This window comes from Sus scrofa, chromosome 9 (genome assembly GCF_000003025.6).
Source record: "Sus scrofa isolate TJ Tabasco breed Duroc chromosome 9, Sscrofa11.1, whole genome shotgun sequence".
Lineage (NCBI taxonomy): Eukaryota > Metazoa > Chordata > Mammalia > Artiodactyla > Suidae > Sus > Sus scrofa.
This window is the reverse complement of record NC_010451.4, coordinates 114,451,095-114,471,008: the sequence shown is the minus strand read 5'-3', so window position 1 is coordinate 114,471,008 and position 19,914 is coordinate 114,451,095. Positions and strand designations below refer to the sequence as shown.

Genomic DNA, 19,914 nt, shown 5'->3' with positions numbered 1-19,914 from the left:
GTACCTCTGAATTTAAAAAAAACTATAAAATCATCATTGTTTTGACTTGAAAAGAAATAACAATGCAAATATTCATTATCACATAAAACATAAAAGAAACAGCAAACTGTCAGAGTTAATGCAATCTCTGCAGAGCGCTATTAGTCAGAGACAGCTGGTCAGCCCAAAACACAAAAACTGAAAAGATCAGATCTTCTTAGGAATTAACGTTTTCATTAACCAACAGGATTTGGTGTGGCAGATATTAAATCTTAAATGCAACAACTGCCTTCCTTATGAGCTGTCCCTTCACTGTTATCAAGCTGTGCAAATGTGTGAACTAGTCAGCAGCACCAGAAAGCTCATGCAACTACTCACCATATTTTAACCTTAAACTGACTCAGGGATTCGATGTTAAGTCAAATTTAGGGGTAATGTAAGCAAGCAAAGTAGGACACACGGAGTCAAATTTGAAAAGCAGAGCAAATAGCAGAAAAGTTATTTAAAATAAATCAATACGGTTAACTGCATAAAATAGCAAAAACAAAAACAAAACAAAAAAATGCAATTCACTCCAAAAACTTTAAAAGCAAAATCAAAGCAAAAAGCTGCATTTCCAGCAAAATTTGCACACGATTAATTTGCATTTTAAAAAAGAGTCAATCAAGCAATTTAGTTCAAATTCTTGGGGGGGCATGCATGCACTGATTCCTTTAAACAATTCCTACCTGATTTCCAATTGTGTTTTTCTTGTGAACCTGACTGCTCCTCTGCTGAGCACTGAGAAAAGCAAAGGAGAGCAGCACTGAAGAAACTCATAGGTTTTTTTTTTTTCTAAACAAGTAACAGATACTAAAATATAGACAATAAAAATACACCCATAACTGAGGCAGAGCTCATATTAAAAAACCCAGGTCAGTTTCATTCTGGAAGCAATACCAACTCAGCGGAACCTGTAGAACCAATTAATAATAATCACAAACCAAAAATAATACACCACAGGAAGAAATGCTGTATTGCTGCATTAATAACAATAAGTCAATGCAAGTATTTATGACGTACCACAGGTACAGAATAGTTGTACTGCAAATTGATGGTTAAGAATTTTTGAGTATATTCCATGTCCTAAGTGCTTTACAGATATTAATGATTTAATCTTAATTTTAACCCTGTAAAGTAGTAATATTAGTCTTTTCATTTTACTGATAGAGGGAATGAGTCACAGAGAAGCTAAGTGGCTTTCCCAAAATTACTCAAACAAATGCTGGTACTAAGTAGTCTAACTCCAGGTCCCAAACTCTTTGTGAACTTGTATAATCTCATTACTTTGAATTCCACTGGATTCTAAAAACTCCTATAGTGCATCTCCAGCTTGGACCTAACTCCCCAATTCTAGACTCATATATGTTCTCAACAATTCAACATTTCCACTTGGATGTCTAATGGGTAATTCAAACTTAATCTGCCAAAACTGAATTCATGATGTCCTGCCTAAATCCTGCCCCACCCACATTCTTCCCCTTCATAATTAGTGGTAATTCCATATTTCCAAGTGCTTAAGCCAAAATCCTTGGTTCCTCTTTATCTCACCTCCACATCAAATCATCAGCAAATGCTATTGACTCTACTTCTTAAAATGTATTTAAAATTCAGTATTTTTTACCACTTCCATTGCTACCACCTTGGTTCAAACCGTATTATCTCCCACTTGCACTGTTGCAATAATTTATTCTTTAGTCTCTCCTTATACATTGTTCCCTTAATATCTATTCTAAACACAGAAGCCAGAGTGATACTTTTAAAAGTGGTTTCCTGACACTCTTCTGCTCAAAACCCTCTATTGCTATGCAATACAATTACACTCAGGGTAAAAGTCAAAATTCTTACAATGGCCTACAAGGCCCTTGACCCCACTCTCTGCCTCTTTGACTCACCTCCTCTTCTTCTCCACCTCATTCATTAGAAAGGTCCAGTGATACTGATTTTTTTTTTCTTTTTGAACCCACCAGGCATATTCTCACCTCAAAGCCTTTATATGCCAGCCGCTCCATCAGCCTAAAACATACACTTCCTTCATATATCTGCATGGTTCCGAGGCTCACTTTCTTCAAGTCTTTGTTCAAGTGTGTCTTTTCAGTGAGACCTACCATGACCAACCTATTCAAAAGTGAATCCCTCCCTTCCTCCAGGATTGGCATCCCCTTTATATTGCTCCAGTTTTCTCTATGTCATCTTTCACCTTCAAACCTACTATACAGTTTGCTGATTTGTTTATGTGTGTGTGTGTGTGTGTATTGTTTCTCTCTGTCTCTCCATAATCAAAGCTTCTTGTGAGCAGGGGGTGCCTGTTTTTGCCTGTTTCATTCACTACTGTATCCACAGTGCCTAGAAACTACCTGGCACAAAGTTGGCTTCAACAACCATCTGTTGAATGAGAAATCCAATGAGGCTTGACACCATTACAACATGAGCAGAGAGGGGATAAGAGCCAGACATGACCCTGACAATTTAACCCCCGAGTTCTCACGATTAGGCACTGTGTTACTCTATCCCTCAAAAGAACGAAGGGTTTCTTTTGGTGAGTCCATGAGTAAACACATATAAACACAAGAAAACTCAATCTATTTTGGTTATTCTGAGAAAACTAGTGATACTGAGCCCTCTAACTAGTAATTTAGCAGTTTATAGAAGCTGTTTTGCAGATCAATGAAATAATCTAAAACAGAGAAGAGATAAAGCCATCTATCAGCTGTTTAAAGTGGTGGAATATCATGGCTCAGCAGCTAGTCAGAATTCAACACCACACTTAGAAGAGCTGTTCAAAATGGCAATCTTTTATAATCTCCCATGATGTATTGAAGCTGCTTCCCTTCACTCAAACTCATAAAAAACTATAAGTACTTTCAACTGAGGGTGAGTAAGGGGTGGGTGCTGAAAGGTCACACTGTATTTGATAACTGAAGATACTTTGTGTGTATCTTTCTTTTTCAATTTGCTAATTTCAGAATCTAGCTTCTTTCTTCTTTCCTCATTTCTTTTTGTTATTTTTCTAGTCTTCAGTTAAATGCTTAATTCCCTTAATCACCACGAAATTCCTCTTTTTCCAACCATTTCTCTATATAATCCAAATCTAAATTATTCAGGTTTTTGTGGTGAGGTTATGAACGAGGTGAAGGTTGTGTCTGTCTGTGCTCAGGCGTCTGATGTGCCTACACTGCCCCTCTGACTGCCCACCATGCCCTGATGCTCACAGTGTGTCTCAAGTACCACTCTTCCTGAGTCTTCAGATCCTATGCTTTCTTTCTCCAAGTATCTCCAGGCTTTTCCCTTTTTTCAGAAGAAATGGGAAAACTACTATGAAAATGTGATGTCTTCTTCATGAGTATGGCTGTATCTCCCAAGCATTATACTTGTATTTTTAGAGTTTTTAAAAGAGGAAGTATTTTAAAATAAATCACTGACTACTAGTGATAACTTCAAACTATGGCAGACCTACAGGTGCTTATTTTGGAGTCAGTGAATTTCTAGGGGCCTTCAAATTATATACAGATTCCCTTAAAAATCACATAAGAGAGAGGAAACTCAATATAAAGCAACAGAAACAGAGATTGCTGTGACTCCTGTGCCACCTTAGGCAAAGAGTATGACCTAAATGGACCTTAGTTTCTTGGCTGTAACACATGTGTGTGTTAAGAGACAGAGAGACAGAGACAAGGGGTGGGGGAACTGTACTAGCTGTTTTTTAAGTTCCTTTTAGATCCAAGATTCCTTGAGATGCAAAGTTACTCTCAGAAGCTCATGAGATTCACTAGGTGAAGACACTATCCACTGACAGAATTTCCATCTACTCAATAATGCATATTTAGGAACTATCACTTGTAAGAATATTCGGGGGGGAAAACAGATTTATTTTATAACCCAATCTCAAATATTAGCATTAGAACAAACACTAAATTACCTTTACTTTTCACCTAAAAAATAATCTTTTTTGCAGCAACAGGCCCCATAAATCCAAAGACACTGCTCTTAATGATGTATTTAGGCACTTAAAGTTACTCCATAAGTCACATAGTAAAAATAAGCTGCCTAGTTAGAAAACATCCTTTATCATAATTCTTAGGAATGCAATGATAACTGAGAGTATTTCAAATACTTATTTAAAAACGTGTTCTCAGAAAGCCACATAAGGACTTACAAGTTAGTTTGAGTCTTTGGACATATTCTTGGTGATAGGTCCTTAATTGGTTACCTCTGCACTATTGTAAAACACACCTATATATAATATTTTAATTTGACATAAGTAAAAAATTTTAGGGTAACAAATATCTGCAAAGCACTTGAAAAATACAAACATGCATAAGGTATGGTCCTTGTAATCAGAGCCTATAATTTACTTAATGTGGATAGTGATATACAAAACACAAATAATGAAGAATAAGTTCTATAAGAATAAACATGTGAGGCTGTATTAGAATGTCAGAAAATGTGCTTCCCTTTCAAATGTGAGATATAATTACCCCATATATTATTATGTGTGTGTATGCTTATTATTAATCATATAAAACTGTACTACACACAAGTCACTGTGGAAGACTTCATTAGAACATTAAAAAACATAAAACCAAATTACTTTAATGCTCTGAGACATAATGATTTTGAAACTATACAAGGTTTAAATTTTTGTAAAAATAAGACCACAGTGAAAGACATTCAAAGAAAAATAATCCATGTTATCTTCAAAAAAGATTTTTTGCACATATGTTTCTATGCATGTCCATGTGCATATGCAATAGAAGATTGTAGTAAAACCACAGCTAAGGGTTGTGTGTGACCATTTATCAAATAAATTCTATGCATAGTAATTACTCTGAATGTTCAGAGACAATAAAGATCATTTTGGTCTGATATGATCTGAGACTTACATAGAACACTTGAAGAAAAGCACAATTTTAATAGAGAAAGAAAATCAATTGCATTTCAAGAGAATGGTGTAATTTAAGCAAAATCCAGGAGGTAGAAAGATGGGGCATGTAGGGAAGTTGTAGAAAGTAAAACTATTATGGCAAAAATTTCATGACCATAGACTCAGGTTTATAAATGACTTTAAAGGCCACCTAGTACAATAATTCTATATTTTGGCCAATTACAGAAAATTTGATCATTACACTGAAGGCAGCAGAAAGTATTCAAAGTTTCTGAGCCAGAAAACAGCATGATCAAAGCAGTGTTTTATTAAAAATTACCTTCCTGAAATAGGCAGTATTGACTCTGAACCAGAGAAGACAGGAAGCAGACAGCCTTGACACCCCCCTACCCCCGACTGCTGGAGTCTTGCCCAGCCTTCAAAGTCAAAACAAGTATCATTTCTGAATTATGCCTTCTTAGAAACCTCCAGTTATCTCTCCTTCCCATAAACTCCCCAACCTCTTGGTCTGTGTCTGTATTCCATAAACAGGATTGTATTATAGGCAGGCCTCTAACTCCCTGATGGCCAACAGCATGTTGCATTAATTGGCATTTCTACCTTTCTCACCAGTGAGATTACTTAGCACTGTTTAAGGTAGTTTCTTAATATTTATACAATTGTATTTTTATACCAGGGTTATTTATAATCAAATTCTTAATGTTTATCTGCAGCAAGAAATTGAAATAATTTGAAGAAATGTGCCATAGACATGTGCTATAGCAAGAGTATGCTACATTTCAAAATCCAAAAGTGGCCAGCCTGCAAAAAAAGAATAAAATAGTGCCATTTGCAGCAACATGGATGGACTTAGAGATTATCGTACTAAGTGAAGTCAGAAAGCAAGACAAATACCATATGATATCACTTATATGTGGAATCTAAAATATGGCACAACGAACTTATCTATGAAACAGAAACAGACTCACAGACATAGAGAACAGACCTGTGGTTGCCAAAGGGGAGGGATGGATTAGATGTTTAGGATTAACAGATATAAACTATTATATACAAGATGGATAAACAGCAAGGCCTACTATGTAGCACAGGAAACTATATTCAGTATCTTGTGATAAGTCATATAGGATAATAATATTAAAAAGAATGTACAGCCAAATCACTTTGCTGCACAGCAGAAATTAACACAGCATTGTAAATCAACTGTACTACAATTTAAAAAAAAAATAAAGTAAAAAAACAAAAGTGGCCAGTCTGGCTGGAGCACAGAGTTGGCAGATGGGACAGAGAGGAATAGTAATAATAGTAATAATAGGCTGAAGAGGTAAACAAAAGACAGATTCTACAGGGCCTTGGAAACCACACTAATGATTTCAGACTTTATTCTGAAAGTAACAGGAATCCCAGAAGGAATGAGAAAGAACATGACAAGAGGCAAGGAGACTGCTGTAGTAACTCAACCAAAAGAAGACTAACTTTAGTAGTAGCAATGATGATAGGAAGAAATAGACAAATTCAAAAAATATTATAGAGGTAGAGACAAATGGATATGATAAGATGAAAGGAAACAAAGATGAGGGAACAAGGAGTAAAGAATGACACTCAGTTTTCTAGTTTAAGCAACTGGAAGTTGCCACCCACAGAGAGAGGGAACAATTGTAATAAGAGAGGCAGAAATTATAAAATCAGATGATGAATTTAATTTAGGGATAATGGGTTGCGGCTTCCCTAGAATATGCAAGTAGAAATACCAGTATGTAGTTGAATGTGGTACACAGGCCAAGAAAAGACTCTGGAATGGAGATCCAGATGTGGAAGCATCAGATAAAGCTGATAACCGAAACCAACGTAGTGAATAATACCAAGCAGGGACAGTGCAGTAAGAAAAGAAGAGGGTCTACAGAAGAATGCTGATAAAAAAAGTAGTTCTTAAACCATGATTGAAGGATAAAGAGCCCCAAAATAAGGAGTGGAGTGGCTAGAGAAGAAAGCCCAAAGCCAGGAGACAGCGGAGGGTTACTGAGGCAAAGGAATAAGTCTCTTCAACAAGAGTAGGTAATGGTGTCACATGAAGGACTCAGTTGTCCAATGGATTAAATGTTTGGTCCTGGCCAAAAGCAGGCTCAATAGAGCACTGTGGTAGAAACAAGACTACAGTGGGCTGAAAAGTGAAAGAGAAGTGAGAAACAAGAAAGAGGAGTGCCAACTCTAAGTCAAACCAAATGGGGATCAAGGAATCAAAGAAATAGAGTCCCTAAGAGATGCAGATTCCATGACAAAGGTCAAGGTGTACCTCCCCCTCTACTACCAGGCTCAGTTTGTAGAGAAGACTTGGAATTAAAAGAAATGTCAGTTGTAACCATGAAGGAGAAATTACTAGCAACATGGCAACCTACAGACTAAATCAGTGGGAGGGAAAATCCATCTTTCATACTTCAGTGACAGAGAAGAGTTGACTGTATATTCCTCAGCCATGGGGTTTGTTTAATAGCAGCTAACAGAGTTACCTCCTTTTTCTTCTCTTGTAGCCACCACTGTAGGCGACCACCAAACTCTCAATAAAGTATGGCTCATTAAAGGACCCAGAGCAATTAGCTGGATTCACCATATTCTAGAACTGTGCCATCCAATACAGTAGCTGGTAGCCAGATGTGGCTATTTGAATTTAAATTTTAATGAATTAAAATTTAATTTTTTTCTCATCTCTTCTGTTTTACTAGCCACATTTCAGCTACTCAATAGGCATATGGAACTAGTGATTACTGTATTGGACAGCACAAGTTATGAAACAGTTCCATCTTCTCAGAAAGTTCTATTAGACAGCACTGCTCTGGAGAAAAGAAACTCTTTTAGAATATTCTTTTATATTATCCCAAGAAGATTATAAACACTTGTTGAAAGTCCCAAGAGTGCAACTTATCATATGTAGGCTTGACTCCATCCAATCAAATTGAAGCCAAAGGGAGTTGAAACTACATGATATCGACTGCCCCTTCAGGATCTTTAGTGACCTCTCAGGCTAAATATTATGCAAGAAAACGCTGCAGAACTTGGGGCCTCTAAAAAAAAGATGACTCATCTCCAAAGATTCATTTTAGGGATGAAGATAAAGTTCAAAATAACAGATTTGAGAATAAAAGGAAAAAGTGGAAGTCCACTTATTTTCAAAATAACACTTGAAACATTGGAATTTATATCTTATTTAAACAAATGATACTAATGATGTCTTTGCAAGTTGCTCAATCCTGTATTTCTACCTCATAGCAGTCCCAATAGGCAAAGAAGCATTTAATTGTTAAACTGTAAAATGAATCAAGGGAGTTCCTGTCGTGACTCAGCAGTAACAAACCCAAATAGCATCCATGAGGATGCGAGTTCGATACCCGGCCTCACTTAGTGGGTTTAGCATCTGGTGTTGCTGTGAAATGTGGTGTAGGTCACGGACCTGACTCAGATCCTGTGTTGCTGTTGCTATGGCTGTGGCTATGGCATAGGCCAGCAGCTGTAGCTATGATTCGACCCTTAGGCTAGGTCCTTCCGCATGCCACACCTGCAGCCCTTAAAAAAAGAAAACAAAAACAAAAACAAAAAAACGACTCAAAAGAAGGATCCTATTGGAGACCCCTTGTGGTAGCAAATTAAGGATCCAGTGTTGTCACTGCTGTGGCTGGGTTCAATCCCTGGCCCAGGAACTTCTTTATGCTATGGGTATGACCCCCAAAAAAGGGAAGGATCCTGTTATAATCTAATACCTAAGTTTTAACTTCACAAGAGAAAGAACATTCTCATGTAAGAACAGAAACTAGAAACATCATTTAATGGAATATGATTATGTATTACAAACACATAAAAAAAGAATGCAAAGGGAAAGACCAAGATTGTTCTGGAATTTGGTGTCAAGGTTCACATATACTGCGTTTAGTAAAATGGTAATGGAGGCATTCCAGAGGATCAGGAAAGAGATATAAGGAATGTTACAACCCATAGACTTTTCATGGTGCTCATGTAACAAGAACTGAAATCTGTACACTGTATCCTTTCTACTGTGAGAAAACAGGTGTTGAGACCTACTCAGCAGATTGAAAAACAGACCTTGGTCGGCTGCTTGTGGCATAGAGATGTTATTCTAACAGTGTGTATCTGGAGCCCATTTTTTCTCTTAAACCACTGGACTGCATAAATCTTAGTAACTCATAAGTAACAAATAAGGCAAACTGTGCCCATGGAAATGGAGAAGAGCACAAGAATGTGAAAGTTCACTTCCCAAGGCATTCAGCTAATAAGCCTGCCTTTCTATTCCAACAACAGGACTACTGAGAAAGGGGAAGTACATGAAGGAACAACTGGACGAGCTTGTTTTCTTAAATAAAAAAAAAAAAAAAAAACCTAATTATGTTAAGAAAAATAGAATGTAGGTTTTGTGGGTTGTTTTTTTTTTTTCCCCCAACAGGGAAGAATGATAAATTAAAATCCTTAAGTCAAAAGAAAAGTTGACATTTTCTTATGGAATACTAAACTTTCAGGTTTGGAAACTCTATTACAGTTGAAAAAAAAAAAAAAAAATCACGCCTTCAGAAATCTGGAAGTTCCGAGCAAGCCCACAGCAGCACTTACTTGGACACATGACACATGGTACACATTTTATCGTCCATGTTTAACAAAAATAGCTGGGAGATTAAAAAAGTTCCACATAGTCAACAGGGCAGAATAAACTCAATAGCAGAAAGAAGAATTTGGAGATAATCTGAACACTACTCTGAGACTTTTCCGTTAATCTAATTTTAGCAATTTGTTTTCCTTTTGGGGGTAATTTTTAGAACAAAAAGTCATCCCAGCTGAAAAAAAAAGACATGTGTAAAATACTCTGTACATCACCATCCTATAAATTCAAGGGGGCAGTCCTCTTCTTTTGGCAAATTTCTAAAAATCTCACGAGACTAACGCTTATTGTCCTCAACTGAAGACTAACTTTCTATCTTCAGAACTTAAAAATACTTACATAATTGTCTTCAAATATGGCTTGACTTTTCTTCCTTGATGGAAACAGCATCCCTGCCAACTTTAAAATTTATAGCTACAACCATATTTTTTTAATTTTTAAAAGCACACAAAAAATACAACCCCTCAAAGTGATTTTGAAATAAACATTTCTTCATCATCATAATTATCCCATGTCACACTGAAATGTACTCCAACTGAGCATACAAATGCAAAGAACATTTACCTTTGAGTCTCAGCACAAAACATTACATTTGGAGATAACATCAACAACTAAAAACAAATCTTTCAGTGGCAATCATACTCTAGTCACTAAAAAAATGCTATAATGAAGTTAAATAGTGCATCTTGTAAAATCAAATTCCCATATGTGTATGTGTGTGGGAAGGGTACTTTCTCACTTTTACAGACTACACCACAGTTTTCAAAAGCACTTTCACATAACTTCGTTAATTTGATCTTTCAACAATCCTGAAAGGTATACAAGACAGGGAATGTTTTATTATTCCATTTGATAGAGCAATAAACTGAGATACAGAGAGGCTAAGTGACTTGTCAAAACCCAAACCTCATCAGTGGCAAACCCTAGAAAAATAATGCAGACTACTAACTCCCAGACCAGTACTTCACAATGAACTTTGGGTGTGCAGTTTTGATGACAAATTTGCAAAGTTGCTGGGTTTCTAAAGCATTTTGAACAATGCTTCCTTACAGTCCCTCAACATCACAGAGGTTCATCATCTATCTCACTGCTGGAAAAACAGGGCAGTCACTGGACTTACAGAGAGACTGTACCAAAGAGCTGTGCTTGAAGTATTTTCATTTGCAAAATTATATGCCTTTGAAAACCCAGTCAATATAATATTTTGATTCAACAGCTTCTGAGGCAGAAAAGATTAAAATTTATTGGAGAAAACAAATTCTGGACCACTTATCTTCAAAAAGGAATAAAAGGGTAATCTAGGAAGGAAACATTTCGAGGAGAGTATAGGGGTGAAATTTAAACTGTAGCTCTGGTTGCAAAACATGTTCAAAACTTGGATCTTTCCAAAGTGATTATGATTTTTTTCTATGTTTCCTTTTTGAATTAGGACACCACAACAGGACAGTGCTGCAACAAACTTTTCACTTTTAAGTCATGGTGTCAAGTTAATATCTACATCTGCTACATTTTTATAAGAATCGAATTGGCTTTTGTAACCAATAAAAATCAACATGAAAGGCAGCATTCCTGTTATTTCAAATAAGTCAAGGATTTCTTTTTCTTTTAAATTCCGCAAGGAAGCAAGTGAAATAAATGGCGAATGTGTCAGTTTAAATTTTTACATGTGTTTCTCTATACTTCTCAATTATTAGGCAATCTCCAAAAGACATTTTTTCTTTTTCTTGTATTTTTTTCCCATGGCAACTAGAGTAGAGCTTGGCACAGGCTACATGGAGTTCACTGACCATGCTGAAAACCAGGTAGAAATTCTCAGGTCCCCCCCTTCCAGGCCTAGGGACAAGAAGGTATATCAAGGTCTAGGTTTCTTCCCACTGGTGATTTTCCAGAAGGAAATGAGCAGAGAGTGAGAGCCATAGGGAATAGAAGAGAGGGGTGCAAGTCTGCATGAAATGTCTGCGAAGTAAACACCTATCTAGTTAGAGTGGGCAGTGTGGCTCTAAAGACAACTGACGAAAGGAACCTGTTCATTGCTGTGTTCTAACAACTTTACACATTAAGTCACAGGCAGAAAACAATTGAGAAAAACTCATGTGCCACACAATAGTAATAATCCTTGGATGCAAAATGTATGTACACTACTGGTTAGGCCAGGTTTAGCATGAAACAATTTTCCATTGGATAATTGAGACTTTCCTCCCTAAAACGTGCCTATAAATTCCTTAGGCCACTGTTTAGTTTAGATCGCATGATCTAAATACCTGTTTCTTCTAAGTCAAAATTTAAAACTATATCTGTCCAGTTTTACATTGTGTTGTTTTTTTAATTTGTCTCTGTTCTTGAATGCACAGTATAAGTAGCACTGCATAGGCCTCTTTACATTTTATATAAAATAAACTATTTTATATACTTGAAGTGGGAACCACCTACATGCCACAAAATACATTTTAGAGTTAGAATCTGAATTCTTTAAAAGTAATAAAAATTGATTCCACTAAAGGGCTAGGGGAAAATAGTAAATTCAGGGTCTTAAAAATGTCACACAATAAATAACCAACCTTGAATAATTAAATAATGTTAACCTGACAATATCTGTGAATACAACAATGGAATATTAGAATATAACAGAATACAGGTATGAGAGAATATCATACGAGTTAAACATATATAAAATATACTTTATAGAAAAGAGAATGTTCATCCAAAAAGATTACATTAAAGTTCACAAAGAACAGTTTTTTTATAAAATATATAAATAATATATAATTATATTTATAATATGTAAATATAGGCTTCTATATTTATAATATATAAATATAGGCTTCTATATTTTGATTTAGAGATACCCACATAGCTTGTATCTTATGACTTATGCTTGCTATTTCAAATTTATGCGAGAAATTGTTCCTGAACATTTTTTTTTTTTGGTGGTGCCTACAGTATGTGCAAATTCCTGGGCCTAGGGATCAAAACCATACCACAGCAATGACCCAGGCTGCTGCTGCAAAGACACCACTGGATTCTTAACCTGCTGCATCACAAAGGAACTTCTTTCCCAAACATATTTAAATGTGCATCAGTTAGTACTTATCTATGGAAGCTCAAGCACAAACTGCAGATCATCACCCAAACACAGTGAGAATCTGAGCTACATGCTGAGTTACGTGACTTCCCATGCTGCACTATAAAGAAGCAACTCTTTTATCCAGAGAGTATGACCCCACAGCCATGAGGCTCAGACCTCCTCAGGAGGTTAACTCAGAGTTAATCCTGACACAGAATACACTCTTAAAAGATGGTGAGGTTGTATTAGAAATTCACAATGTTCATTTGAGACAAACCAGCAGGAGGAATGTGTGTGACAATCAAGGGTTTCACGTACTTTGCAAAGCCAATGAAATCTTCATGGTTGGTATTGATGTAGGAGACTTGGATGTCAATCAATAGCAGTACCTATAAGTCAAAGAGATCACTTCAGTGAAAACCCCTCTTAAATATTCTCAAACACTAAATTCAGTAATTGCCTGCAAATCATTTATCTTTCATTTTTAAAAGGATGCGGCCCTAAAAAAAAAAAATAAAAATAAGAATAAAAGGATGCTTCAGTTAGATTGAAAAGTTACATTAATTTTTCTCATTAGGCTCTCATAATTTTTACTCTAAATTCAGAAACTAAAAATCTTTGTGAAAAATCTGAGTCATAATGCACATGATGACAATGACATTATAGCGTTTAGGCATGCACTCTTTGCCAACTTAAACACCAAATCTAGAATTATTCTATTCCCCCGAAATGTAGGTATGATGTTCAAAAAGACAAGTGTATTTAAAAAATCATATGGCAAGAAGGTCATGGAGGGGCTGCTCAGAGCTTCTTGACCCTGTAGACACCACATATTAGCCACAAAAGAGCAATAGCAGCTCTTGTTTTTCCTCTCCTCTTCTATCTCTTTAAGCTCCCTCTAGGTAAGCAGGGGAAGCATCTCATCAATCAACTACAAACGGCAATATACAAATAAATAGAAAGCCTCCTTAGGATCAATAGCCTTCACTGAAGGTGACCTTTGAGTGCATCATAGCACTCATTGTAACAATTCACTCGCATAGTCCATAAAGTGCTCCACAGATGGTGCCTCCTCAGGAAAGCCTTCCCTGATCCTCACCCCACATCCTCACCTAAACCCAGCTGGATCATGCCATTACACTCAGATAGTCTATATTTCATAAGTATATTTTTTACATATTACAGTCTATACTTTTCTTTGCATGTCTGCCACATATGTAATTAACTATTGGTATGGTATTTTGTTTGTTTTGCTTCCCTGAAAGATTATAGGCTACAAGGAAGCAGAGATTATATTTGTCTTGTTCACCATCTTATCCCCAGAATCTGGCATGACTACACATGACAGGTGCCTGATAATTTTTTTTTTTTTTAACAACCACATAAGGAACTTCCCAGGAGAGGAGCTGAATCAGAGCTGCAGCTGCCGGCCTCTGCCACAGCCACAGCAATGCCAGATCAGAACCGCGTCTGCGACCTACACCACAGCTCACGGCGATGCTGGACCTACTGAGAAAGGCCAGGGATCAAACCCACACCTCATGGATACCAGTCTGATTCTTAACCTGCTGAGCCGCAATGGGAACTCCCTAATAAATATTTGTGGCTGTACATTTTGTAACTATCTACTAGTCTTAAAGAACAGGTTGCTTTAAAGGGAGCATTTTATTCCCATATAATTAGTATGTGGCCAAGTATCACTATTTCTCACTCACGACCCAATGCTATGGGCTCTAAGCCTTTGCTTTTATGGCTAATCTCAGTTGGTCCATCTGACCAAATCCTGCTGTGAGTTCCAAGAGTACCTACCACAAAAGAATAAATGGATCACCCTGAACTCATCCTCACTAACAAACAAAAAGTCAAGGCCCAGTCACTACTGGGTCAACAATATCACATTTCTATGAAAAAGTTTCATAGAGTTCTGTTTCTTAATAAAAAAAAAAAAAAAAAAAAAAAACTGAAGACTTAGGAGGAGTGATCATTATTAGATTATTTGTGGCACTGCCTCTACACTCCCTATAATAAAGCCAGATTCTAGTAAATACAATACCCCAAATCCATTTGGCCAGGAGTTTGTATCAATAAACCAAAATATTTAAACACAAATAAACTGTTGCCACCATAAAGAGCAAAATATCTAGAAAATTCTCAACACTGCCAAAGGTTGTCACGGGTATCTTGGATGTTCACACACATTAACTTGGACAGAAGTATAGGGAAAAAGTGGAAGAAAAATAACAACTATGGCTGTTCTCTTTCATATTCCTGGAAACTGGGAGTCTGTGTTCATCCTAGGAAAAAAGCCACGTTGCATGTGGGGGATGAAAAGGAAAACAGTACATTTTTTCTCATTTTTTTCATTTTCTCAGAGTTTCTCACTGCTTTTCTCAGTCACGGTTATTGAATATTTAGTTGAAGAAAAGTAAAGCTACCCCAGGTAGCAGTAATCACCCACAAAGTCAACCATTTCAGTATGCAATTACACGTATGAAAGCACCTGGAATAACAGCAAGGCACACACCCATGTTCAAAAAACCTTTGTTTTAGAAAAAAGTTCACAGACAGATTTATGATTTTCCATATTTTTAATTCTAAAGAATTTTCCCCCCACAAAGTTTCCAGAGCAGAGGTTGGTAATACTTCCATTTCAAAAATACTACGAGCATACCTCAAGCAATTCTGGTACAGAGGCCTAAGGAAATGGGTCGCTCTCTGACCAGCTACTTCAGTAGTAACTTATGGCCTAAAGCAGCACGGAGTTCAGAATGCAAATCTGAGATCTATGTAACTGACATGTTCTCATTACCAAAAACAGACATGTTTTTACTAGCCCCCACAGGTCCATGTCAGAGGGGGCAAGCACCAGCTTCTTCAGGCAGTTGATTAACAGTTAGACCAGGCCCCCCGAGATAGTCACACAGAAGCAAGATGCTCATTCCATCCCTAAACTCCCACTTAGGGAAGGAATTAATCACTATATCAGAAATACAGATGGAAGAAAGTCCAGTTTCCCTTGAAATCTACTGTGTCCTACCTCTTTAGGAATAACAACAAAAACAAAATTAACAAAGACTAAGAACTATAACTGGATTATTTCCTCACAAAATGCCTATGAGTTAACAACCGCTGTAACTCCACTTTCAAATGGGGACACTGAAGTGTAAAAGTATTAAATAAATTGTTTGTTTACGCAGAAAGTAAATGGTAGAGCTTGGATTCGAACTCAAGCACTTGAAACTCAGAGTCAATTACAATACTGTTTGCATATGTCACTTCAGTAAAGCAAAAACTGTGAAACATGAAACATGAAGTTAACAACTGATTTAGATATGAAGACAAAGATTATTAAGATAATAATTATACATTGTTCCCATCATGGCTCAGCGGAAACAAATATGACTAGTATTCATGAGGACGTGGGTTCGATCCCTGGCCTTGCTCAGTGAGCTAAGGATCCAGCGTTGCTGTGAGCCATGGTGTAGGTCACAGATGCAGCTCTGATCTGATGTTGCTGTGGCTTCGATTCAAGCTGTGGCTTCCCCTAGCCTGGGAACCTCCATATGCCAAAGGTATGGCCCTAAAAAGACAAAAAATTTTTTTTAAATTTTAAAAATAAAGATAACTATACTACTTTTTCCTCAGTAATGTTTTTACACAGGATCCTAAGAGTTAAGTAGGATACATTATCATTCGAATTTTTAGGATAAAAACACAAATTAAAATAGTTATCTTATTTACTTGAGGTCAGAAGTACAGCTGATGCCAGAACTTAAGTTTTCTCAGCCCAGCAGTGGCTGTGACATTAGGTGTGGGGGGAACTTCTAGTCTCAGGTTGTATATCTGGACCTAGGCTTGATTTCGCAGGCTCATGAGTTAACATTGATTTGTTTATCTCCACTAAGTCACAAGGCCTATTTTCTCCGTTTTTGGCTCTTGTGAATACTCCATGCGTGGGAAAGTTGAAAAACAAGCGAAAACTATGAATAATGGTTAGTTAACTTTCAAAACACAATGATAAAAACTAGCAGCAATGAATCCCAAAGTTCAAGCAGAGAGCAGCAGATTGTTAGCAGTCATTCACAAACACCCCAACCTGCAGGGCCTCCATCCCTACTTCTTCACTTTCTCCTCCATACCCACCCCAACCCTGCACATACCCTCCGAGGCATGAGGTATGTGTCTCTCTCCCCATGCTTAGTGTCTATCTGTCTGTCTGTCTCTCTCTCTCAATCCTATTTTTCCTTCCTCCTTTTCCCCAGTTCTGCCTCTCTTCCTCTCCAACTCACCCAAGAACCACAAAATCTTATAGTGGACTTCAGATATCATATAGATCAACATTTCAACACTGTACATGAGAAAATCACCATCTGAGAAGTGATTTGCTCAAGAACATGCTGTTATTTTGTGGCAGATATATGGCCTGAGTCCAGGGTCCTCTCTGTGCTGTCACACTCACAGCTGTGTCCTGGAATGGAAAAGCATCTGAAAACCTTTGTGTTTCCCATTATAATGTTTTATAAGTAACTAAGAAAACATCCACTTAAATTTAGGAAGCTTTTATTATTTTCATGTAGTCCTTAACTCTTTTAATGAATTCTCTTAACTTGAAAATAATCTCCAAATTCACAGAAAGATTCAAAGACAATTTCAAGGTCCCACTCCTTAAGCATTTATGAAATAGTTATAAATGTTCAAAAGAGCTGTTACTACACATTTTTATTTTTTCAGTTAAGGTTATGAACAGCTTTATCCATTCTCAGGGAAAAAAAATAAAAACACTAAACATTTTGCAAAACATTTTAGGAATTTATGAATATCCTGGTGCCCATCTGTGGGCCCATTAAAAGTTAAGAAGCCCTGTCTTAAAGAAAAAATGTGGTATGTTTCTGGATTAGTGGTTTTCAAAGCAGGGTGTGTACGTGCTAGGGGTGCACATGATACTACATGGAGCGTTGAATAAAAAATTAATGGAACTCATATTACTGCTTTTAAATGTCATCCTTCTAAAATTTTTATATTTGTTTATATTTTAAATCTTTATATTTGTTTATATTTTAAAATTAATGGAACTCATATTGCTGCTTTTTAAATGTCATCCATCTAAAATCTTTATTTATATTCTAAATCTTTATATTTGTTTATATTTTAAAATTAATGGAACTCATATTACTGCTTTTTAAATGCCATCCTTCTAATCTTTATATTTGTTTATACTAACACAACATGTTAGTATAGCAACACATGTATAAAATTCATAAATAAGTAAAGATAAACATGTGGTGGTGTTCTCAGCTCTCTTTTTTCCATTCAGGGATGGAAGACCACCAGACAACCTTGGAGAGACCTTCCCTCAAGGACCCTGCTCACCAGGGAAGACCTCTCCTCACCTGGTCCTTTGTCTTCCCTTCTCGCTCACGAATGTGGTTAGCAACGATCCTTTCCGTTTCCTCACAGAGTCTGGGGAAGTTTGCCAGCTGTCAAGAAAAAAGAGATCTGAGTGTTAATACTCAAATAGTTATACCACCCCAAAAGAAGCAGAGATAAGTTATGTTATATTCCAAAAGGCGTGCATTACCATTCTATAAGCAGAAGTAAAATATCCTAAAGAAGAAAAGCAGAGTGACAGGAGAGACCCCACAAACTACAACCACAAGTAACTACACTATCTGAGATGAAACACTTCAAATCCAGCAGAGGAATTCCCTACAAAGAAAACAGACACCCAGACACCATCAAGCACTATGCTGTACAGAGTTAGCACTTAATAAAGTTCAAAGATGCAGAAGACAGAAATTAGGATGAAAAGGAGGATAATGACAAACATTTATAGAGTGCTTACCATGTTCCAGGTCCTGTGCTAAACACTGCATGAATTACCTCATTTGAAATTCACAACAGTCATGAAAGATAGATCTGATTATTAGCTCCACTTTACAGAAGAGGTAAGTAAAGCACACAGAGGTCAAGTGACTTGCCCAAGACCACACAGTTCAAAACAGGCAGGTCCAGGATCCCAATCCAAGCTCCTGGACTCCAGACTTCGTGGTCTTATCCATTACTTTTTGAGGATGATTCATTCCATGAACCACAGAGATCATTTTTTAAAATTCTCTAATAGATATGGTTTTGTGTGCATGTTTTTGGCAAAACTGTAGAAACAGTGCATGCCAATCACTTACTCCATCTAAATTGTGCAGGTAATTGTCCAAAAATCAGTCTGCAAAACCAAATGAATGAATTATGGTTGTTTTCAGTGGAAGGAAGGAAAAGAAAAGGATGCTATGAGGATGTTTAAGGAAGCCTAACTAGGAAGAGGGCTTAGTTGGGTAAAGTTGTGTGGGCATGGCTGTTAGAAAGTTGGAGCTTGCCAATCACAGAGACGTGTATGAAGGTGCTGGAGGACAGGGACAATGAGTACGAAAAGAATTAAAGGAAGGTCAGTGCAGACAGTGAGGGGGTCTTTAGAAAGATAAACAGGGGCTAGATCAGGTAGATCCTTGCAGACCTGTTAGGAATTCTGGCTTCTGAAGCAATTCAGATGGAAAATAATGGGATTTGGATTGGGACAACAGCAATTGAAATGGAGAGAACTGAGTAAATCCATGGCTTAGGATGGGCAAAGATAATTCCATTTATTGTGAAAAGCACTTGAGAATTAATAAGACTAACACAAACGTCTCATAAAAACAGGCAAAAAACATGATTTAATTTAAAAAGAAATGAAATGGTCAATAAGCAGAAGAAAAATATTAAACTGCACAAATCATCAGAATAATGCAAAAAAGATAATAGGTATTATGTGGTCAAACTGCCATAATTATTTTTATAAGACTTAATGTAGGTAAAGATACACTGAGACTAACACTGTTTAAACATGCTGAAGGGATGCCAATGAGAATAACTTTCTGTTGAGCGATTTGGCAATATGTATCAAAAATCTTAAGACACACACATACATCAACCTAATTCTGGATTCTGAGCTAAAATAATAAGGAAATGCATCAGAGTATTACTTGGAATAGCAACAATAATACAAATAAACATAACTCTATAAACTTTTTAAATATTCAATGATATTAAATAAATTAAGGTAGGTCCACTAATGGGATATAATAAGCCACTCCAAATAATATCTAATATTTGATTTTTAACACTAATTTATAAATAATATCTAATAACATCATAAAATGTCTATAATGCGACATTTGGTGAAGATAATCAGGCTACCAAATACATAATGAGATTACACACAAGTATACACACACTTACAGTCACAGGCCACCACAC

At 36.6% G+C, this 19,914-nt stretch overlaps 1 protein-coding gene across 15 annotated transcripts in view; it reads right to left on the bottom strand.

Moving 5' to 3' along the window:
* The window catches only part of DNM3 (dynamin 3), a 542,471-nt gene that overhangs the window by 334,244 nt on the left and 188,313 nt on the right, over window positions 1–19,914 (bottom strand). For all 15 annotated transcript variants that reach the window (XM_021063640.1, XM_021063637.1, XM_021063646.1 and 12 more), the window contains exons 11-13: window positions 18,015–18,101; window positions 12,943–13,013; window positions 708–759 (exon numbers count right to left, since the gene is read on the bottom strand). In XM_021063640.1, the coding sequence (XP_020919299.1) occupies window positions 708–759; window positions 12,943–13,013; window positions 18,015–18,101 (210 nt within the window). The remainder of the gene's footprint in view (window positions 1–707; window positions 760–12,942; window positions 13,014–18,014; window positions 18,102–19,914) is intronic.